At 43.9% G+C, this 23,865-nt stretch overlaps 1 protein-coding gene across 1 annotated transcript in view; it reads left to right on the plus strand.

The window, feature by feature from the left end:
* Window positions 1–23,865, plus strand: part of LOC124283273 (germinal-center associated nuclear protein-like) — a 33,818-nt gene that overhangs the window by 3,818 nt on the left and 6,135 nt on the right. Inside the window, 21 exon segments of the mRNA XM_046719300.1 lie at window positions 81–330; window positions 333–1,762; window positions 2,436–2,522; window positions 3,440–3,607; window positions 4,432–4,652; window positions 6,408–6,579; window positions 7,200–7,339; window positions 7,370–7,421; window positions 7,852–7,941; window positions 8,803–8,945; window positions 9,104–9,172; window positions 10,313–10,462; window positions 14,565–14,836; window positions 16,145–16,364; window positions 17,008–17,208; window positions 18,468–18,570; window positions 19,054–19,235; window positions 20,522–20,679; window positions 21,906–22,070; window positions 22,311–22,870; window positions 23,507–23,664. Of these exon segments, the coding sequence (XP_046575256.1) occupies window positions 113–330; window positions 333–1,762; window positions 2,436–2,522; window positions 3,440–3,607; window positions 4,432–4,652; window positions 6,408–6,579; window positions 7,200–7,339; window positions 7,370–7,421; window positions 7,852–7,941; window positions 8,803–8,945; window positions 9,104–9,172; window positions 10,313–10,462; window positions 14,565–14,836; window positions 16,145–16,364; window positions 17,008–17,208; window positions 18,468–18,570; window positions 19,054–19,235; window positions 20,522–20,679; window positions 21,906–22,070; window positions 22,311–22,870; window positions 23,507–23,664 (4,959 nt within the window). The 5' untranslated portion in view covers window positions 81–112.

The raw sequence follows: 23,865 nt of genomic DNA on the forward strand, positions 1-23,865 counted from the left end.
ATACATGGTGATAGATAATGCAGCATTGATTGTTGATGTGAATGTTAGTATTTACAACAGTTTCATGTTTGTATTTGCAGAGGAAGTGCTTTTGAGTTGAGACCATTTCAAGATGAGTGGATTTAGTCAGTCAGGTTCTGGCTTTGGCCAGACAAATCCTTTTGGACAGATGAAGCAGACAGGCTTTGGTCAAACACAGTCCCCCATCTTTGGAAATAATCAAGCATCCAGTTCAACGCAATCGTCCGTGTTCGGACAGAGCTCAACATCAAAACAAACATCTGTATTTGGACAGGGCTTATCAAGCGGTTTCGCCAAAATCCAGCACAGACACAAGCATCTGTATTTGGACAAAGTGGATCAGGTTTTGGTCAGAATCAGGGTCAAACACAGACATCATCGATTTTTGGACAGCCACCAGCTTCTGTTTTTGGTCAGAGCCAATCAAGTGGTTTTAGCCAAACTCAATCAAATGCATTTGGACAAAGCCAGTCAACTAGTTTTGGGTCGACTTCATCCGGCACCACAGCTCAGTCAAATGTATTTGGGCAAAGTCAGTCATCTGGTTTTGGGCCAACTTCATCCAACACCACAGCTCAATCAAATGTATTTGGGCAAAGCCAGTCAACTGGTTTTGGGTCGACTTCATCCAGCACCACAGCTCAATCAAATGTATTTGGGCAAAGTCAGTCAACTGGTTTTGGGTCGGCTTCATCCAGCACCACAGCTCAATCAAATGTTTTCATGGCCACTTCAGGAGCAGCATCTGCCATGTCACAAACCAATCCGTTTGCAACATCATCAGTCTTTGGACAAAGCGGAAATCAGGGGGCATCTCAAAACACATCAGGTGGATTTTCTTCCACTCAAGGGGCAATGTCTGGGTCAGGATTTGGGAGCACAGGTGGAATATTTGGTGCCAAGGATTCGAAGATGACAACATCATCAACATTCCAGACTTCAGCATTTGGAACGTCTACAACCCCAACATCATCTGCCTTTGGTGGAAAGAGTTCTGTATTTGGTGGAAGTTCGTCCAAATCAGTATTTGGTGCAACCACTGGTGCATCTGATGGATCTGGTTTTGGTGTTGCCATGACAACTTGTAAATCTTCACCTGTGTTTGGAGGACCACCCGCTACTACTTCCATCTTCTCATCGGCCCAGTCTTCTGTCTTTGGTGCCAAGAAAGAATCACCTGCAGTCTTTGGCGGGACGTCTGATTCTGGTAGTGTATTTGGAGGTGCCAAGAAAGATTCTTCAACAGTATTCAGAGGTTCAACCTCCACCAGTGGATCCTCAACATTTGGTAGTGTCAGGAAAGGGAGTGGTAGTTTATTTGGAGCCAAAACAAGCTCTAAACCAGCTTCTGAGAATCTGTTCAAATCTGTGAGTGCAAGCACTGGTGGTGGACTGTTCGGGAAGAAATCAGACCTTCCTTCCACAGACATTGTGACGGAGCAAAGTCCAATGTCGCAGACCTCAAGTACAGGTCAAGGTACTCAGAGCAAGTCAATCTCGAGCGTGTTCGGCAGCAGTAAGGTCTTCAGGGAGCAGGCAGGAAGTACAGGGGAGTCTCCGTTCATGGGGGGAAAGTCAGGGGCACAGACAGGTCCAGATGACGAGACTGGGGAATCAAAGCCTGGAGTGAAGACGTTGTTTGGGAAGACAACGTTCAAGTCCACAGCATCAGGGTTCCGTGAATCAGATAAAGCGAGATCAGAAGGAGGACTGTTTGGAGCTCCAGTCAAGAAGGAACCAGGTAGGGCTGACGCTGATTAGAAATTGAATTATGTATCACAAAAATATCCAAGTTTATATGTGACTACTAGCTTTCCTTCATCTGATCAGTTGAATTGTTACATGCACTTGACACAATGTTGTGTTATCCTCATGTGAGGTTAATTTTTAAGTTATTTTTCTCTTCTCTCTCTCTCATGCACTACCCGTGAAGATCTGGGTTGGAATTGATCTTCATTAACCCATGCTTGTAAGAGGCGATTAACGGGTTCGGGTGGTCAGATTCGCTGACTTGGAATGTATATCATTGTATTCCAATTGCGTAGATCGATGCTTATGCTTTTGATCACTGGATTGTCTGGTCCAGACTCGATTATTTACAGACTGCTGCCATATTGCTGGAATGTTGCTGAGTGCAGCGTTAAACAACAAACAAACAACCATCTCTTCATGCGCCTGATTTGACATGTTTAGGATTGTTTTCTTGTGCTGCTATTGAGCTAATGAACTTGGCTGTCACCATACAGTGTTACAATGATCTGACAGACAGTTTCTCTTTCTGAGCATGCAGTGACCATAGTCAGTCTGTGGATTCAGCTACTAGTCTGAAGACTTGAGTCTAAGAAGATGTATTTGGGTCTGGGCCTGTTTGTTCATATACTATTACTGAGATCTGGTTTTTGGGGTTTTTTCAGGCAGAAGTCTGTTTGGAGGGGAAGAACAAGAAGCTGCCAAAGAGGAAGATCGAAGCAGGAAGAGAAGCATCCGAAGAGATGATGAGAGTAAGTAGATGATCACATCAGATCCATGGAACGACCATCACAGTATATGTGAATATTTGGCATTTGCTTTGAGAAGGTCAAGGTCATGAGAAAGATACAACACAACAAAATGTTTCCCCAGACATTTAGAATACAATGAAGTAATTGGACTGAAAGCTTAGTTTGATTTTTTTTAATTTGTTGATTTAATCATGTGTCAATCATTGTTATTATGTTTGATGTGTCCAAGAATAGTAACATGGTTCAAGGCAGTCAACTCAAACCTCCTGGTTTAAGCTTATAACAATGTTCTAAAAGTACATTTTGCCAAAGGAAATCTTGGCTGTGTTCAAAGTTACATGGCTGGAGAAAAAGTTGGTAGACAAACCACCATATTCCTTCAGTTGCACTCTGGGGCGGTGGGGTAGCCTAGTGGTTAAAGCGTTGGCTCGTCACGCAGAAGACCCGGGTACAATGTGTGAAGCCCATTTCTGGTGTCCCCCGCCGTGGTATTGCTGGAATATTGCTAAAAGCGGCGTACAACCAAAACTCAGTCAGTCAGTCAGTTGCACTCTGACTGAGCTTGTGTCTATACTTTGAAGCTTATGAAGGCTTAAATCTTAACTATGTTGTATTGACCGGTCGATGTCAGACAACTAAGGCTGACCAGTACTCATCTATAATGTTGCACCTTAAGTTCAAGGGGACTGACCTCAACGAAATGGGCATGGCTCCTCATGTAACTGTTTAGGTGGCCAAAGTCAGGAGCCAACTCAATTTTAAATGGAGTAAGCAATATCAAAATGAAATAGTCAGTTTAAATAGCAATAATAATGCTTTTAGAAAGTATCCCCAAAACCAGTGACTTGGTTGACACTGTGTACTTAAACTGTGATGGATAGTTGCCCACATTGTTGATCACTGGATTGTTTGGTCAGGTACCTCTAAGAGAGGCCGCAGCCTGTTTTCCAGTGCCATGGCTGGGGCTGTTGCTGGGAGTGGCATGAGGAGTGACAGGACAGGACCCCGCCCCTCTGTGACTGACAGGACAGAGCCCCGCCCCTCCACATCCAGATCAGGGGACCCTGATGTAGAGCCAGGACAAGGTATGTGACTCATCTATGTACCGAGGTGGACTTTTCAAGGTGTATTGGCCAGTACATTCTGTTTCAGCATGGCACCCAGGACCAAAGCTGTTGGTTCATACACCATGGATTAATGAAAGTTTTCTTACTAATTAACTCATTCACAACTTTAAATGTGTGAAGATTTTATTTACGTTTTTCTTTTGAGATCTCACCTCTTGAAGTTTTCAGTAAATGCTTCCAAACTTTAAATTTGTCCCCAGCAGCCTATGCTGGTTGCAAAAGGTGACTAAATCGGAGGTGACTTGGTGGATGGTTTGTCACCATACCCTGATGATGAGAGTTGCTGCTCACAATATCGACCACTGGGTTGTCGGGTCAACAATTATTTACACACCGCCTTCTTACAGCTGGACTAATGCTGAGTGTCGCATTAAACAACAAACACTCAGCTCCTTCATATCATTATTATTACAATTATCACTGTTGTCAACCCGTGTGGTGGGGTAGCCTAGTGGTTCAAAGTGTCTTCTCGTCATGCTGAAGACCATGGCTCGAAGCCCATTTCTGGTGTCCTGCCATAATATTGCTGGAATATTGCTTAGACTCTTAGCACTCTTAGTAAGAGTGGCGTAAAACTCAATCACTCACTCACTATTGTCAAGCAATATTCACTTTCTCAACCCCTATACTACACTAATTATTTTGTGCTATGTTAGATATCTTGGTTCCTGGGACTGACACTGATGCATGCATATTGTAATTCACTCAGTTGCTCAGCCTGGATCACCAGAACATTGCCATGTTCATGTTGTGCCAATATTGACTGGAAGTTCTTGATATAGAAGGAAGCCGTGAGTCAAGATCCACCACAACCATGAGACTGAGAAGACTACCATCAGTAGCAGAGGACGTCACGTCCAAGATTGCCATCATCTGTAAGAACGTCCCAACCAAGTTCAACAAGGGCTCCATCCTGCGTAAACATTTCTCCAAGTATGGTTCTGTGTCCAAGGTGTTTCCCAATGTCAACAAGAAGTCGGCAACCATTCATTTCAATGACCATGTGAGTTGGCAATTTGAAAACTGCTTGTCAGAATGTTTTTGAAGTTCATAGACAGTCCTGTGTTTGAAATTCCTATCAGTTCAGTGTCGATGACGTTAAAACCATCCAGGCCATATAAATCAGGAGACTCAGAACAGAAACAGGTGTTACCAATCTCCATTAAAATGTAATGGCCAAGTCCCTACGGTATGAAAACCACATATTATCAAGCTTGCTTGTAGTGAAAGAGAATCCCTGATTTTAAAGACAGATAAAAAGTAATGTTAGCACACTGAAATTCAAAAGGGCATGTCTAAAATAACTTATGTGGCAAACTTGAAAATTCGTTGTTTCTATTCCTGCTTCCATACAATATTCTGAATATATGTGTTCTTGTGTTTTTTGAGTCTGATAACTCCTTGTATACTGTCTCTGGAAAAATCTAGAATGGTGTTTGGATGTTTCTTGGGACAGTAGTATGGATCCATGTCCATTCTATGACCTCTGATTCACATGGATCAAACCTGATTCTTTGTTTGCTCACTGAATGTGCCAAGAAAACACTCTGTTCTGTTAAAGGGCACTATGTAAAGGGGATGCTTCAAGTTTTTACCTGAATTTGATATTTGTCGCTACACTTTGTGTTTGAAACCAAGATTTGCTGGTGATGAGAGGCATATCATCTACCTCTGGTATTTGTACTTTAAAGCCCTGGGCCCTGTTCCTCAAAGCGATCGTAGCTCTAAGTTGATCGTAACTCCATACTTTAACATAGACTTACGACTATGGTAGCTCTACGATCGCTTTGAGGAATGGGGCCCAGGTAATTATACTTCACAGATTTTTCATCTAGTTCAATGACTTGATGTCGGTCATCATGGAATTGCAAAATGTGTGAGGTCAAGGTCACAGTGAAGTTTACATCTAATGTATGTTTCCCATTTGCACAAGAATGACTTTTTCTTCAGATACAAGCATTATCATTCTTGCTAGTAGTAGTTACCTTTGGTAATAGATATGTATGACAGTGATGACAGGTGACTTGTTGACAGTGACATAATTTCAGTATGTTTTTGTATTTACAGTGAAATCCACCTTCTAAGATTGCCCCTTTGTCTGTTATGTCTTAGCATTGGGAATTAAAGTGGTATGGTTTTGATTGATCATAGAAGGTCAAGGTCACTGGAGGGCGGTGGGGTAGCCTAGTGGTTAAAGCGTTAGCTCGTCACGCCGAAGGCCCGGGTTCGATTCCCCACATGGGCACAATGTGTTAAGCCCATTTCTGGTGTCCCCCGCCGTGATATTGCTGGAATATTGCTAAAAGCGGCGTAAAACTAAACTCAGTCAGTCAGTCAAGGTCACTGGAATTTTCCTTCTTAAAATAGTTTCTGCTTCTTTGTGTTATCAATCCAACCCTTGTGTTTATTCACCACAGTTGTCAGACCTCATACTTTGATTTAAACTGAAGATAATCAAAAACGAGATTGGTTGAAATACAGGGTCAAGGTCATGAATCCCGAAATGTTTGTAACTTTGTACTGAAGCTGGAGGCTAAGGAGTTTGCTACGGTGTATGCGTATTATATCACTGGAAATGTTTGGCCATGTGTAATGATTTCTAGAAATGTGTGGAATGGGACTGCTTTTGCTTTTGCACATTCTTGCAAACACTGTTCTAGTTGTATTTAGGAGTGTTCAGAAGGGTTGGACTCTTGCCAGAATACAGCTAGAAGTGATGTAACACCCTTCCCAATCACTTTGAAATGTTCATTTTCAGAAATCTGCTGCTGAGGCTAAGGCTCGAGGAAGAGTTCTGGCAAAGGGCATCCCACCATTGCAGATCTTCTGGAGTACTCACTCTCCTGGGATAACCAGGTCAATGTCGGTCACGTCAGCAGCTTCACCAGAGGGGTTGGAGACATCACCTACTGTGAACAGCGACAACACCAGTAAGGGTTTCAGTGTTGTCTGTTATTCTGTGGCTGTGTGTCATTCTCGGGCTGAATATTTCTGTATTGTATGGACTGCCCCAAGTCAAGTTTGGCAGTGATGTACTAGAATCAATAACGATGATATGATTTATTGTTTGCAAACTGATGTTTTAGAGCAATGAAAATTCTGACTGCTGGATGACTCATCCATCCATCTATCCACCCTTCCATCGTCCATCATTCCATCCATCCACCCTTCAATCATCCATCCACCCATCCATCCACCCTTCCATCCATCTACACACCGTTCCATTCACCCTTCCATCCATCTACACACCGTTCCATCCAACCATCCATCCATCTACACACCGTTCCATCCAACCATCCATCCATCCACCCTTCCATCATCCATCAATACATCCACCCTTCAATCATCCATCCATCCACCCTTCCATCCATCCACCCACCCACCCATCCATTCACCCTTCAATCCATCCATCCATCCATTCATCCATCACCATCCATCATCCATCCATGCAATCATCCACCCTTCCATCCATCCATCCATTCTTTCACACATCCATCCACACATCCACACACCCACCTTCTAATCATGGTGAATCATGCTCTGTCTGCAGGTGAAGGTAAGATTGTAAAGAAGTCCAAGTGGGACGAGGATGATGTTGATGATGAACTGAGCAGTATGTCTGGGACTCAGGACGTAAAGAGCTATCACCAAGAAGGTGACACGACCGCGAGACTCATCACCAGCAAGCTATGAGAGACACAGAGCCTCCTCAAGTCACAGTCCGAGTCGGACTTCCCCAAACCAAGTCCCACCAAGACGACCTCGGACACTGGTCAGTGTAGCTTTAGGAAGTAAAATAATTAAGATATATTTTGATTGGCTGACCGCTTTATCTCTGATGGATTAGAAGAATACTGGGGTACCAGTTATAAATTAGCCAAACTGTGGCTGTTCCTAACAGTGTCAGTGTTGATCACAGGGGGGTGGATTATGCTGTCAAGCACTGGAGGTCAAGGTCACTTACAAGGTCGTTGTAAAAAGTTCTTGTCATTCTGTCATGAGAAAATGGTGCAACGGTGATTGACATTTGAGGAAGTCTTACATTGGACATATTCCATTTTGTCACTCCTTTGTCTGTGAGAAGGTCTGTGGTCAAGTGTGCCAGATAACACCCCACGCCAGAGGAGAGTGCCAACTAAATATGTATTAGATCTGTCTATGAAATGTTTTGTTGACCAAAGCTGACTCCTCTCTCTCCACAGTGTCGCTGAGCAGCCTCCGTACCGCCGTGGCCAAGAATGTCCATGACATGATCAAGATTCTGGACCTTCGGGACAAGTTCATCCGAGAAGGTGGGTCGCCATACTGACTGCTGCAGTGAACCCTTGAACACACACACAAATGATTTCTTTGTAAATAATCGATAACAGACTGTAGCTTGGTTACTTGTCTGAAGGGACGGAAAAGATAGGATGTGAGATGGTAGTGAGGTCAGGCTTTTAGTTTGTGGGGTGAGGTGCTATGTAGTGAGTCGGGGGTGTTTGTTGTGAGGTGAGATGTTTGATAGTGAAGTGGTGAGTTTAGTAGTAAGTCAGGGATGATTGGTAGTGAGTCAAGGTGTTTCGTAGTGAGGTGAGATATTTCGTAGTGAGGTGAGATGTTTGATAGTGAAGTGCTTTGTTTGGTAGTGAGTCGGGGGTGTCAGGTAGAGGTGTTGTGATTTGTGTGTGTGTGTGTGTGTGTGAGTTTCGTTTTACAACGCTTTTAGCAATATTCCAGCAATATCACGGCGGGGAACACCGGAAAAATGGGCTTCACACATTGTACCCATGTGGGGAATCGAACCCGGGTCGTCAGCTTGACGAGCGAACACTTTAACCACTAGGCTACCCCACCGCCCCGTTGTATTTGGTAGTGAGTGGGGGTGTTTGGTAGTTAGTTAGGGGTGTTTGGTAGTGAGAGGGGGTGTTTGGTAGGGAAATGTGGTTTAAGGTACTGGGGTGGTAGGTAGTGATTTGGAAGGGGATGAAATCAGAATGAAAATGTAAAGTTTACTGCCCTACCAGTATTATGCAGGATAAGGGCTCTCCTTAAATAGCCTAAAAGTCTGCTTGATGGGGCGCAAGACCCGCACATGTTACCAGTACTTTGAATGACAGACAAACTGACATGGGCTTCAGTGCTAACAATTTATTGTCTTTACTCACTACTAGGCCGCACCAAGCAGTTCAACTTGGCAACAGCACGGGCGTTTGTCGGGACGTGTATGGACATGTGTCCAGAGAAGGAAAGATACGACAGAGAGGAGAAACGCAGACTCGGCATGTTCGAGTATGTTCCTGGATCAGAAAATATCGTGAGTGGTTTCGTTGAATTTCCAATTCACATTCTTGAAGTTTAATCAAGCTGAGGGCAATTTGTTTTTAAAGCATAATTTTTTGTCAAAAATACTTATGTTGGTCTTAATGTTGAGTAAAAAAGCTGTGTCAGTGTTGTTTTGTTGTTTGATGGCAGCCTGGACAGAACCCTCGTGCAGATCACTCCCGTGTTGTGAAGGAGTACAGCAGATCATCAGCAGATCAGGTAGGGAAGATCAGATCATGTCTACACCTATGTCAAAATCGGCCTTCAGCAGCCAGTGCTTGTAAGAGTTGAGGATTAGGTGGTCATCTCATTTGTCTTCATGGATGCTCATGATGTCAATCACTGGATGAATCTTACTTCCTTACTTTGTGTGTGGGGCGGAGGGGTAGCCTAATGGTTAAAATGTTGGCTCGTCACGCCAAAGACCCGGGTTCGAATCCCCACATGGGTACAATGTGTGAAGCCCATTTCTGGTGTCCCCCGCCGTGATGTTGCTGGAATATTGCTAAAAGCGGCGTAAAACCAAACTCAGTCAGTCAGCCCTTACTTTGTGCTGCTGATTAGTTGCCTCACACGGAGATTGTGGGTTCAAATCCCGGATGTGTCTCAACCAATATACTGGAATCTATACTTTACTGAGAAAGTCTAATGCCCAAGATTTGACCACTAATGGCACTGTGTATTCAGTCCAGTGATTGACAGTATGAACATCAATCAACGCTTGTGTAATCCCAAATAGAATATATGTTACCATCACTGGATTGTCTGCTCCTAAAATAAATATCACATGACAACCATGTGGTCGCTGTGTGTGCATATTCTTTGAATGTTGAATGTACTTTTAGTGACCTTAACCATGGATGAACACAGATTTCTAGGTCAGTGTTACACAGCCTCTGTTCTGTTCTTCAAAGAAATGACAAGTGTCTACCATTGAGTTTCTGATATATTTATGGTTCCAGTTGATTCTATCCATTTTGTTAGACGGTGGGGTAGCCTAGTGGTTAAAGCATTCGCTCATCACGCCAAAGACCCGGGTTCTATTCCCCACATGGGTACAATGTGTGAAGCCCATTTCTGGTGTCCCCTGCTGTGATATTGCTGGAATATTGCTAAAAGTGGCGTAAAACCATACTCACTCACTCACTCTATCCAGTTTTAGCTGAAACAGCTTGATACAGGTAATACAGGTGATTTGGTATTTCACTGACCATTCTGGGCACAATAATTAGTTTTTCCCAAATTGCCAAACAAGGGCACTCTGTTTTAAATCTGGATAAGTCTGTGTGACAGTCTCGCAATATAGCATTACCCAGTGGAAGGAGGATGAGTGTATGTTGACATTGACTGTGTGTCCAGGACGAGCCCCTGCCTCACGAGCTGCGGCCCATCCCAGTGTTGGTGCGCACCATGGACTACCTGCTGACGGAGATCGCGGACAAGGGGACGGATGGACGCTGGATGGACTGGTATGGCTTCCTGTGGGACAGAACACGAGGGATAAGAAAGGTTTGTATCTGATTTACAGTCAACAAAATTCTTAAAATTCAGAGAAATAGATGGGTGATGATTGCTTGCTTATTTGTAGTCATGGTTAATTGATTTGTTGTCATTGACAACATGCACAACTTTAGTGGGTGTTATCTTCAATGTGTTAGTGGATTTCTTCCTTGCTTGTGTTCCTTCCAGTATGTAACTGACACAGTTGTTTTACTTGTCAACATGGTTGTTAATGTACAACTAAAGGCTATGACTGTATACTTCCAGTCTCAAGTTTTCCAACTAAGCTCCCTCCCTTCCCATCTTCTTATCCCTAACTTCCCTTCCTTTCTTATTCTCTACCCTCCCTCCCTTCCCATCTTCTTATCCCTAACTTCCCTTCCTTATTCTCTCTACCCTCCCTCCTTCCCATCTTCTTATCCCTAACTTCCCTTCCTTATTCTCTACCCTCCCTCCCTTCCCATCTTCTTATCCCTAACTTCCCTTCCCTTATTCTCTACCCTCCCTCCCTTCCCATCTTCTTATCCCTAACTTCCCTTCCCTTATTCTCTACCCTCCCTCCCTTCCCATCTTCTTATCCCTAACTTCCCTTCCCTTATTCTCTACCCTCCCTCCTTCCCATCTTCTTATCCCTAACTTCCCTTCCCTTATTCTCTACCTCCCTCCCTTCCCATCTCCTTACCCTAACTTCCCTTCCCATCTTCTTACCCTAGCTTCCCTTCCCTTATTCTCTACCCTCCCACTAACGGGATTGGGTGGTCAGGCTCTCTGGCTTAGTTGACACGTCATTGGTTCCCAATTGCGCAGATCAATGCTCATGCTATTGATCACTGGATTGACTGGTCCAGATTCGATTATTTACAGACCGCCGCCGATTTACGCCGCATATAGCTGGAATATTACTGAGTGTGGCGTAAAACTAAACTCACTCACTCACTCTCTACCCTCCCTCCCACTCCCTTCCCCATCTGCTTTTTCCTTAACTTCCCAGGGCTCCAGATAAGGGCCGTATCGGCGTATGTACAGATAAAAATATGCACGATATAGTAGGAAATAATTCAGAAAACATATCATATACAGACGTATTTATCTGATGAATTATTGTTATATTGTTTATTGACCTGTTTATACAAGAGTAGCAATGTTGTGCATATATGAAATGAAACACAAGATTACTGATACTCCATTAAATTCCATTCAGTGACTCTAAATGTACTCTTAAGTTCTTTTACAGAAGAAGTCCTCCTTGGGGTACATATAAGCATTAAAATGTCCATTTTAAAATACCTACGACAGTTGTAACAATATTTCAATAAAATGTTTTACCAAACAAAAAAGTGAGACCACCCCTACAGGGCCCCTCACAGGGCCCCCTACAGCCAAGAGCAGGTAACTCTGGCTGCTTACCTCGTACCTCACTTTTCATGCTATCATTGTCAAGAACGGTTGTGCATGGTGCAGTAAAAGACACGTCTTCACCTATCTACGAAAGAGAAATGAGTCAGAAAGAGTCGAATTCTGTATGTATGGTTCGTTCTTTTTCGCACGGGCGCTAGCTGGATTCTTCGTATGACTTTTTTCATTCATGATTTGTTGTAACTTTGCCGGCGTGTTCACTGTTTCCAGCCGCTTGGTCCCTTCTTTATCCCTTCTGCTGGCTTGGTAAGCCATTGCAGTCGGGTTGTAAGGTTTTCATATTTCATTATGTAGATTATGCTTGCCTAAATTCCTCTTTTTCAGCGTTTTTGGGGTAAGTTATGGTTGAGTGATTTGTAGCGTGTTCGTTTCGTATCAGCTCACAAATGTTGCTCTTTGTTAGTTATGTGCACAATTAGGCTTGGCTATTGTTGCTTTATGCTAGTATTTTAATAGCTTTGCTGTAGCAGTTAAATATCACCCGCGCGTTGTATTTGTCTGTATTATTATGTGCATATTCCACTATGTTAAACAGTCCTTGCTATTAGTCATAGCATGGTTCTGTTTTTTGCAGTCCAAGGGGTGTGTTACCTGTAGCGCTACATTATCGTCTCAGGATCACCACCTTGTATGTTTGCGTTGCTTGGCGTAGGAAGCCCATGATGACCAGGCATTCTGTGGGCGTTCCTGCCATTATCCCTGATTCCCAAGGTTCTCTTGCAGCTTGCCACCCAACCAACTCGACTGCTTGTGATCCTTGCACCTCTTTGGTCGGCTCAAAGCTGCACCAGTTGCAGACACAATATCTGGCTTCGCGGAGGGATTCTACAAACGTTCAATATGAGGATAGATGGGCCTGTTATACGCACGCTGGTGTGTCGGCAGAGGGATTTCCAATCCCTTTTCTTCAACTGTACTTAAAGTGCTGGAGTTTTTACAGTCTCGGTTAGAAGCCAGCTTATCCGCGTCTACTATCCGGGGCTACTCCACGACAATCTCTGCCTTCCATGTACCTGCCGACGGTGCTCTCTTGGGGCAGCACCCTCTTGTGCAGCTCTTTTTAGCAGGCGTGGACAGAATCCGTCCGACTGTCCGGACTTGTCAATCGTTCTTGATTGGATGTCCGGTCCTCTCTTTTACGATCTGTCGTCTCTTTCACTCCAGCTGTTAAGTTGGAAGGCTGCCTTTCTTGTGGCGGTAACGTTTGGCCGACGAGTGGGTGATATCCACGCGATGTCAGCGGATCCTGCTCTGACTGTCTTTCACGAAGACAGAGTCAGTATTCGGTTGCCAGACTCTTGCCGTCCTAAGATCACAGGCGCCTATTGAACTGCCAGCTTTCATTCAGCCTCCATCGTCCGGTACCTCTCTTCGACGTACTCACGTCTTAGATGTCCGTAAGACTCTCAAGGCTTATATCAAACGAACGGCTGCTATCAGGAAAGATAAGCAGCTGTTCTGTTGTTATGGCGGTGGTAAGGCTGGTCTTCCGGATAACAAGCAGACCATATCTAGGTGGCTTGTCTCTGCCATTTGTATGAGGGTTAACTATTCCTGATGGGTTAAAGGCTCAATCGGTTAGGGCAGTGGCTACATCAAAGGCATATGCTGCGGCATATACTCACGGGAACGTGCTCGGTTTGGCCAGACAGTTCTCACCAGTGGGCAGTGTCGTGACTCTCTAACTGAATGAGTTTTCGAAGTCACAACTGTTTTTACTTCCTGGTGTCGGTTATAAAATTCCACAATTTTTTATCGGTGATGGTATCATATTGGTGGTGATTTTTACCGTTTTTATTGGCTCTAGCGTTGCTTTACGCTATATCCACTGTTTTTCCTCCCTGCACCACGCTTCGCTGGTTTGGGATTATGAGCGGAATATTTAGGACTTGCCCATACATTCCTTTGATGGTTGGGGGGTGGGACTTACGTCCGTCATTGTAATTTCGCCAGGAGCATATAAGCTAGGCTCCTTTTACCCCGCCTTGCCACGCCCCCGCCTGATTGACATCAGCGGTCACATGACTTAGTAAGTGTATTTTTATCTCTCTCGGCTTAGGCTGTGCCTTCGATTGAACTACGGGTATGCTAGCCAGACAGAATACCACTCCCGACTCGCCTTCATTGGGGGTCTGTCTTATGCTTATATGTACCCCAAGGAGAACTTCTTCTGAAAAAGAATTTTACAAACCTGTAGAGATTATGAATTCTTTGAAAAAAGTCCTCCTTGGGATACGGCCTCCCACCTCCCCTCATTCTGTCTGACACGTTCACGATGAAAAGTGAGGTATGAGGTAAGCAGCCAGAGTTACCTGCTCTTGGCTGTAGGGGTGGTCTCACTAACAAAACGAGTTTTTTGTTTGGTAAAATATTTTATTGAAATATTGTTACAACTGTCGTAGGTATTTTTAAATTGACATTTTAATGCTTATATGTACCCAAGGAGGACTTTCTTCAAAGAATTCATAACCTCTACAGGTTTGTAAAAGTTTTCCAGTACTCCTGTATTGAAAATATAAGGAGTACGTACTCCTTATGTTGCAAAATTATCTGGAGCCCTGACTTCCCTTCCCCTTTCTCTCCCCCTTCCCTCCTTCCCCACCCCTCCTCACCTGCTTCTGCTGCTGTCCAGACTGGCCCACTGCTGACGGAGGAGTTTCACACCAAGCACACATATTCCCTGATTCTATTCCAGGACATCACCCAGCAGCAACTCATGAACCGAGAGGCGGTCGAGCTGCTGGAGAAATGTGCCAGGTTCCACATCTTCTGCTCCGAGCGTCTGTGTGAAGAGGACATGCATGTGTTTGATGAGAAGATCAACAACGAGAACCTGACCAAGTGTCTGCAGACACTGAAGGAGATGTACCATGACCTCGATGTCAAGCATCAGGTCTTCTGTCCCAGTGAGGCTGAGTTCCGGGCTTTCATTGTCCTCATGAACCTCAATGAAGGAGACACACTCAGGTAGGACTGTGTTGACACTGTTGTGTTGCAAGGAGTTTAGGAGGAGGTGTGAGGAGGTCATGAACCTCATTTAGGGAGACACACTCCGGTAGGACTCTGCTGACACTGTTGTGGTGCGAGGAGTTCAGGGGCTTTGGGTATAGTCATGGTCATGTGACCAGAACAAAATGGCAGCTGTTGAGGCCTGAATTTAGGCATTGATCTGAATATTTTCACAGATGTAGAGAATCAGAAAGGATGTGATTTTAATGGCCTGTTCATAACCACCTGACACGTCATGATCACTGACACATGTAACAATAAGACTACAGAATGGCTAAAAGGTGCAGAAAACGGCAATAATTTGAGAATTTCCCCAAGAAATAATACAACTGTTGTTCTTTACTTTACTGACGAATGTTGAAATATTCTCACAAGTGAGAACTGCAATACACAATAAGATTTCAACATACTTTTCTTGAACATACAACTGAAATGTTTTGGCAGCCGAAACTTTATTAATCACAACCTGAATGTTGTTGTTGTTTTGGCATGTGGTCATAATCCCTCAAACAGGTCATGCCTGACAAACTTTATTCACTTGGACAAAATATATGATAATATTCCAGTGTTGAGGAGAGATCTTTCAAGATGTTACAGCTGAAAAGCTATTTCACACAGTGACAGTACAATGCTAATATCATGGAGATGTTTTAACAGCACAGATTTTGACAAATGTTAGTCTTACCTCCACATTTGGTTTCTGTGTTGTAAGGAAAGAAAACTTGAAATTCTTTTTCAGAAGAAGTCCTCCTTGGGGTACATATAAGCATTAAAATGTCCATTTTAAATCCTACGACAGTTGTAACTATATTTTTAATAAAATATTTACAAAACAAAAAACTCGTTTTGTCTTGTGAGACCACCCCTACAGGGCCCCACCGACCAACACAGCCAAGAGCAGGTAACTCTCGCCTACCCCGTGACCTCACTTTTCATGCTGTCGCTCTGTTGAATAGACGTGTGGTCATAATCCACAAACAGGTCATGCCTGACAAACTTTATTCACTTGGACAAAATATATGATAATATTGCAGTGTTGAGGAGAGATCTTTCAAGATGTTACAGCTGAAAAGCTATTTCACACAGTGACAGTACTATGCTAATATCATGGAGATGTTTTAACAGCACAGATTTTGACAAATGTTAGTCTTACCTCAACATTTGGTTTCTGTGTTGTAAGGAAAGAAAACTTGAAACTCTTACTCATTTCTACATCCTTCTCACTGTGTATGTTATGTATTCAGGAGGTGTTGGCTTTGTTCACAGAGAGGTTCAGACGCTCAGGTCGGAGGTTCGCACCAGTACAGAGATTAAGTTTGTCATCAAGGTGTACACAGCTCTCAACAGCAATAACTATGTCCGATTCTTCCGTCTGATGAAGGAGTCATCGTTCCTGAATGCTTGCATCATCCATCGGTATTTCACGCAAGTCCGAAGTCGGGCGCTGCAGACAATGATCAAAGCTTTCGGTGGGAAGAAATCCCAGGTTTGTGCAGCAAACCATCAGAAGCATGGTAACGTGTATGGCTCACAGCGAATACTTCAGTCATCCATTGAAGAGAGAGTCCGCTTGGGGAGCAGACAGTCAATTATTAAAGATGTTGAAAGATGGTACTTGCTGTCAGTGTGCGAAATAGCCCGCTAGCCTGTGGCTAGTAAAAATCCAGTCGGGCCAGTAAATCTCCACAGTCATTGGCCCAACTGGCTCGTGAATTTTCATGGCGTGATTTTGTAAATATATCACTCTCTCCGACTTGTTAGTTATAATACACTTTTAAATCATGCAAGATTATGGCCTGAAAAAATGTTCATCATATTAGCAGCTTAATGATGAAACCGGTGTGATGCCGACAATATCTTATTCTCATCTACTTTTGTAATCTTTTGCTTCTGCATTCAAATTTCGGGCAAGTGAATTATTTTGTGGGCTAGTAACTTTCAGGCATAGCTTGTCCGACTGGCTAGCAAAATTTGGAAACTATTTCGCACACTGCTTGTTGCCAGGTGATCAGCATTGGGGAAATAAAGGAAGGAGTCGATTTCCATGGTCAGCTGTGACCAGTGTATATTGTACCAAATAGCTGTGTTTGCCCTATCCGATGTTGTGATATATGTGATTTATTTTGCAGTTTCCACTGACTGAACTTGTAAGGATCCTCTCCTTCGATAACGTCAATGAAGCAGCAGCATTCTGTCAGTTCTATGGCCTGAAAGTTGCCGATGGCGCCGTCGTATTGGACAAAAGTTCTTTAGTGATTCCAGAAAGTGCCTATGCACCTCGTAGAGCTATAACACTAATTGAATCCAAGAGAATGGTTCCTGTCGGAGAGGTAGGTGAACGTCATTGCTCATATTATTAGTCACTAGTTTCAGGTCAGATTCAGTTATTTACAGCTCTCAGTCATCCAGCTCTAACATTTGTGAATGTACCCGTGAAGCTCCAGGTTAGAATGAACCTTCAGTAACTTATGCTTGTCGTAAGAGGCGACTTTCTTACGGGATCGGGTGGTCAGACTCGCTGGCTTGGTTGACACATGTCATCGATTATTTACAGACTGCCGCCATATAGCTGGAATATTGCTGGGTGCGGCGTAAAACTAAACTCACTCACTCACGCATTGTGAGTGTGGCTTCAAACAACAAACTATCATGGCATGCTTTTCAATATCACTCTTGTAATCTTGACAGGGGGCCAGGGTTACTCAGTGGTTAAAGCTTTTGCTGGTCACACAAAAACCTGGTTTCGAATACCCACATGGGTACACAATGAGTGAACTCCATTTCTTGTGTCCCTCGTCATGACATTGCTGGAATATTGCTAAAAGGAGCAATAAAACATACTCCCCTCTCATGATCGCGACGTGTCATACCAAAAGACGTTAAAATATGGTACTTGTTGGTCCCTGCCTGGCGCTCGGCATTAATGGGTACAACAAGGACTGGTCAGCTCGGAGTCAGTATAATGTGTCTGAGTGGGGTATTCATGCTTCACTGTGGTATGGTATCTCAGTGGGCTAGCACTATAAAACCAGCTTCAGTCTGGGCTAGTACAAGCAGCCGCACATACACATACACACGCATGCACGTCGTCATATGAGCGAAATATTCTCAAGCACGACGTTAAACCCAATTTCACCTCACCTCACCTCACCTCACCACCTCACCTCATGATCGCGACACCACAGAAGTACTTGTAAGAATGGCTCATGAATGGCTCATCCCCTTATGAATAAGTCTGTTTGGTTCAACCATCAGAATCTGAGTTGGCCGAAGCAATTTATTACCAGTTATTATCTGGTACTGTAACCTCTCGCCAATCTGTGTGTGAGTATTCATGTTGAACTGGAGCCTCGTGTCTCATACTGTAACAAAAACAACATTAGTCCAGACTAGTACCAGCAACCATATACATGTGCACGCATGTCAGTACAACTAAGACAGTAAGTACAACTGCATGTAGCTTTTCATGTACATGTCTTTTGTCAGTGAGAAATAAATACAGACACCTAGTATAGAAACAAATACTGAATGCTGAAAAACGAATCGTAAAACAATATTCCTAAAGTGCTGTGATTGTTTCGTTGTCAAGGTGATCAGTGGGTCGGCTCTACCCCCTCTCCATCTTCCAGAGCCTCATTGCAGCTTTGATTCCAATGGCAGGTTCAGACTTGGTCCGGAACTCCTCAAGTACGGTAGGTTTCACGAGATGCAGCGTTCTATCACTGTTGACCACTCACATGTGGAAGAGGTCTTCTCAGGAACACTGTCAGGATACGAATGGTATCACACTCATGTTATCAAGATACATATTGTATCACAGCCTTATTCTAGTCAAGTCAAGTCAAGAAGGTTTATTGTACAGAAGGCCTCAGGCCCATATACAAGGGAGTATATATATTCACGTCATACTGTTACACACAGGAAGTAACACGTTCTTTAAACAGTTCATTTCTTTTAACTAGTGCATGTTTAGTATATAGTGAAAGGTTTAATATATGGGAGTCGTTAAAATATATACGAAAGCTTTCAATGGCGGCATCCCTATCACAGCCTTATTCTATCACTACACTTCTAGTCCTTCCCTGTTTTTACTTTTATACCTTCACAAATGCGAAAATATCAATTTTTTAATCAATTCTGATTTATTTAAGTCATTTCTAATACTTGTGTGTCAGAGGGAACCAAGGGGAAGAAACAGGTAGAGAAGTCATCTCCGGAGAAGAAGCCCACACCAGTGTCCACGGTGTTACAGCCTCCAGTCTCACCTTCAACGCCGGTGCAGTCTCCGCTAGCCGTCACCTCCACCCAGGAGGAGAGTGCTGCCGCAACACCGGAGACAACGCAGTTCTCTAATGAGGTAGGCAGTCATATAGTCAATGAATCATGGGGCATGTTGGGCGAGCTGTCTAACTAAGGTGCCGCGCTAGAAAGCGAAAGGTGCCTGGATTGATCCCCACTTGTGACTGGGATAAAAAACCTTTGAGCTAACATTACTTGCATGCTCTTTCAGTGTTGTCACAAACCCTGGTGTGCAGCACAACCCTGTGCACTTAAAACAACCCACTCATCCGATGGTAGGTGACGTGACGGTGGACACATGCACACACCTAGTTGCGGGTATAATAAAGTGCAGTATCATTGGACAAAATACTGTGACTATGTGTCCCAGCTCGCCCAGCTGCAAATGGGGACCTTGTGAAGATGAGAGTACCATGTGCTTGTGATAACCCGCCGCGCCTAACAGGCAGCATGAGTTGAATACTCCCCAGGGAGCTGAGTTACAAGATTGCCAGAAAAAAGACATCCGATAATCAAGGGAACACTCCAGCACCTTGAGCATGTACTAGTTGCGTGGATGTGTGATTGAGTCATCATCTATGAGAATATAGTGACATCCTGTCACACTAGAACATGTCCATGACAAAATCCTGCCATCTGAATGGTACCTTGAGCTTTTATGGGATATTAAACAGGGCATGGATGGCCCTTTTTTAAGAGAGATTGGAATGAGAGTACTTGATGATGATGATGATGATGATGATGATGGGATATTTATATAACGCACATATCTACACAACTAGCACATGCTCAAGGTGCTTAAAAGACTAAAAAAAGGTCACAAACCTTTTACGGAAAATCGCAAGAAAAATTGTCACAATGTCACAACAGAAGGAGTTGCTGTTGATCTTCATAACTGAGTTGTTGGTAGGGTAAATGAGAGCTCGAGACATACCCTTTTACCGAGAATTCAATTTCATGATACAATCATGAGATCAACTTACATTGTCACCCTCTGGTCAAGATATGGCTGAAATATTGCAGATGTCATGATACCTTGTAACTCACTATATTGTCACTCTATTATGAACAAACATGTGATGTTTTTGACATCAAACAGATCACAAAGTTTTGGAAATCTGTTAATCATTCTAAGTTGTAGCATCAGTAGCATCTAGTGTAATTGTACCTGATTTTACAGTAGCATGTCAGTTTAGTTTAGTTAAGTGTTCAGGCTCATGATGATTTGATGATTGCTTAGCTCGCTACAAAGATTACAGAGGTGTGTGTGACAACATGGATGTATCTACAGTGCTGTCTAACAGTAAGTGTGCCTTAGCCTGACCTGTGTGTGTGGTGTTTCAGGCTGTGAAGATGATTGCCCGGGAGCTATTCTGGGAGGTGATAGATGAGTTTGTGAGGGAGATCTCGACAGGGTATGTGCGGGCAGTGCAGCTGTACCTGGACGCCGGGAAGAAGACTGTGGAGGAGATTGTCGTCATCGGGACTGCCACGCTCATCAGGTAAGTCAGCGCTGTGCCGTTCACCATCTTTACCAATGTCCGGTCCGTACACTCCCAGACCTGGACATAACCCTTTCAGTGGGACATTCAGCTATCTCACATAAATTGTCAAAAGTTCCAGTGGATCTGGGACGGTCGGGTAGCCTAGTGGTTAAAGCATTCGCTCGTCACGCTGAAGACCCGGGTTCGATTCCCCACATGGGTACAATGTGTGAAGTCCATTTCTGGTGTCCCCTGCCGTGATATTGCTGGAATATTGCTAAAAGCGGCATAAAACCCCATTGTCAAAGTTTTCTATCCCAATCCCTGTGTTACAGACAGGTGTGTCAGGTATTTGTGATGTTACAGACAGGTGTGTCAGGTATTTGTGATGTTACAGACAGGTGTGTCAGGTATTTGTGATGTTACAGGCAGGTGTGTCAGGTATTTGTGATGTTACAGACAGGTGTATCAGGTGTATGTGATGTTACAAACAGGTGTGTCAGATGTTTGTGATGTTACCAGGGACTGGGAAAGGCAGGGGCTATGGGCCATTTTGCACATTAGAATAAAAAATGGCCCATTTAAATTTTGAAGTTTACTATTGATTCAAGGGCAGTGGCCCATTTTAAATTCAGAAAATAGCTAATAATCCTGAAAATGGCCCATTATGAAAGGTTACTATCCCAATCCCTGGGTTACAGACAGGTGTGTCAGGTATTTGTGATGTTACAGACAGGTGTGTCAGGTATTTGTGATGTTACAGACAGGTGTGTCAGGTATTGGTGTGTCAGGTATTTGTGATGTTACAGACAGGTGTGTCAGGTATTTGTGATGTTACAGACAGGTGTGTCAGGTATTTGTGATGTTACAGACAGGTGTGTCAGGTATTTGTGATGTTACAGACAGGTGTGTCAGGTATTTGTGATGTTACAGACAGGTGTGTCAGGTATTTGTGATGTTACAGACAGGTGTGTCAGGTATTTGTGATGTTACAGACAGGTGTATCAGGTGTATGTGATGTTACAGACAGGTGTATCAGGTATGTGTGATGTTACAGACAGGTGTGTCAGGTATTTGTGATGTAAACGAACAGGTGTGTCAGGTATTTGTGATGTTACAGACAGGTGTGTCAGGTATTTGTGATGTTACAGACAGGTGTGTCAGGTATTTGTGATGTTACAGACAGGTGTGTCAGGTATTTGTGATGTTACAGACAGGTGTGTCAGGTATTTGTGATGTTACAGACAGGTGTGTCAGGAGGTATTCGCAGAGGAGACAGAGCTGCAACAGCAGGTTTTGGCTGCTGAGCTGAAAGATCGTCAGTGTCGTGTGTCGGAGGACCTCTGCCAAGACTTGGTGGAGGATGTCACAAAGCAGGAAGCTCAGAGCCTCGCAGTCGCTCAAGTCAGGTGAGGGGCATTGGAGTATATTTAATATAGTCTTGCTTGTTCCATGATGGAACAGAAAAAGAGACGATATGTTCACAATTACAATTATTGTAGTATTTGTTTCAAGATGGTTTCTGTCATATTGTTTAATTTATTTAATGCCTGTTTAACATTCTTTGATCTAATGTTGCAAATGTACCAGAAAAATCCAGTTGAGGCAAAGTGTCTTGTGTTGGCTTATGTCATTGATGCTGCTTCCAGAGAGGTGCAAGCCCAGCTGAAGCAGGAGCGCGAGGAGAGATGTACAGCTGTGGTGGCGGATGATGTTGTGGAGAACACCCTGGAGAAGCTCATCCATGAGATCAGTGAAGAGGTCCATCGCGTTGATGTTGTCCAAAGACTTGCAAAACTGGAAGCCATTGAGAAGCAAGTGAAAACAATGCGTTCATGTCGCTTCCTCCAGATCTGGAAGAGGGAGCACGCTAAACGGGTGAAGCTGAAGCGTGCGATGTTGGCGTTCCCGTGTGCTCCGAGCACTCAGGATGTTCACTCGCAGCTGCAGACGCTGTTGCCAGATCGTAGCAGTGATAGAGTGGTTAACGGGAGGATGTATGTCAACCAGCAGGCAATGGTTGCCATAGAGACACCAATGGACATTGAGAAGCGAGACAAACTGTTCATTGCTAGACACTCCTTGATCATGCTGACCCATCGCCTGTTGAAGGAGAAGGCGTGGCAGCCGTTTGACATTCCTGCGGTTGCTGGGAAGGAGTTTGAAAAGAGTTTCCTCAAACAAAGGGATCCAGAGACACTTATTGCAGGTTTGTGGGGAGCTTGTATAAAACATTCCTAGGGTATGAACATTGATCTCTTTGCAGGGCATGACAAGGGGATCTCTTCTTACTATGGTATGACAAGGATCTCTACCAAGGGATCTCTTCTCTGGTATGACATTGGGATCTCTTCATAGGGTATGACATTGGGATCTCTTCATAGGGTATGACAAGAGGATCCCTTCACTGGATGGCATACAAGACAACCAGGGGTCTCTTCCCCCGAGTTACTGTGGCATGACAAGGGGATCTCTTCATACTATGGCATGACATTGACCAGGATCTCTGTCATAGGGTATGACAAGAGGATCCCTTCCCTGGGTATGACAAGGGATCTCTTCTTACTATGGCATGACAAGTTGTCCCGAGGTATGACCAGGGATCTTGTCCCAGAGTATGACAAGGGGATCTCTTCTCTGGGTATGACAAGGTGATCTCTTCCCAGGGTATGACTTCAAGGGGATCTCTTCATAGGGTATGACCAGAGGATCTCTACTTTAGTAACACCACAGAAGTGATTGATTCTCATGCTATTATATGGTGAATTGTCACTTAGTGACTTATATATTTTATGTTCCTACTGCATTCCCTCATACACTCACTCACTCATGACTTGATCTGCAGAGACAGCACCAGAGATAACATGGAAGCTGACTGTGTCGCTACCGGATGCAGCAGCAGCAAGTACAGCGGACACGGATGTTGCAGAGCTGGTGAACAAGTGGTTGTGTGCAAAGTTACAGAGAGGAGATGTACCTGACGAACCACATCTCAAGTACAGGGTCAGTACAGATATGCACTGGCATGGACTAGGATGTAAAACACAAAACCTCTCTCGCTGGCCCAGAGATGACTTTATTGCCTTCATTTAGATCTGTCTGACTGTAGAGATAATTCCAGATTCATTTCATGCTTAAAGGAACCTAGTTCATAATTTTGGTTTATAGTGTGTCATTATATCGATAACTTTCTTCATATTGTTG

This window comes from Haliotis rubra, unplaced genomic scaffold, assembly GCF_003918875.1.
Source record: "Haliotis rubra isolate DU_JTF1 unplaced genomic scaffold, ASM391887v1 Scf312, whole genome shotgun sequence".
NCBI lineage: Eukaryota > Metazoa > Mollusca > Gastropoda > Lepetellida > Haliotidae > Haliotis > Haliotis rubra.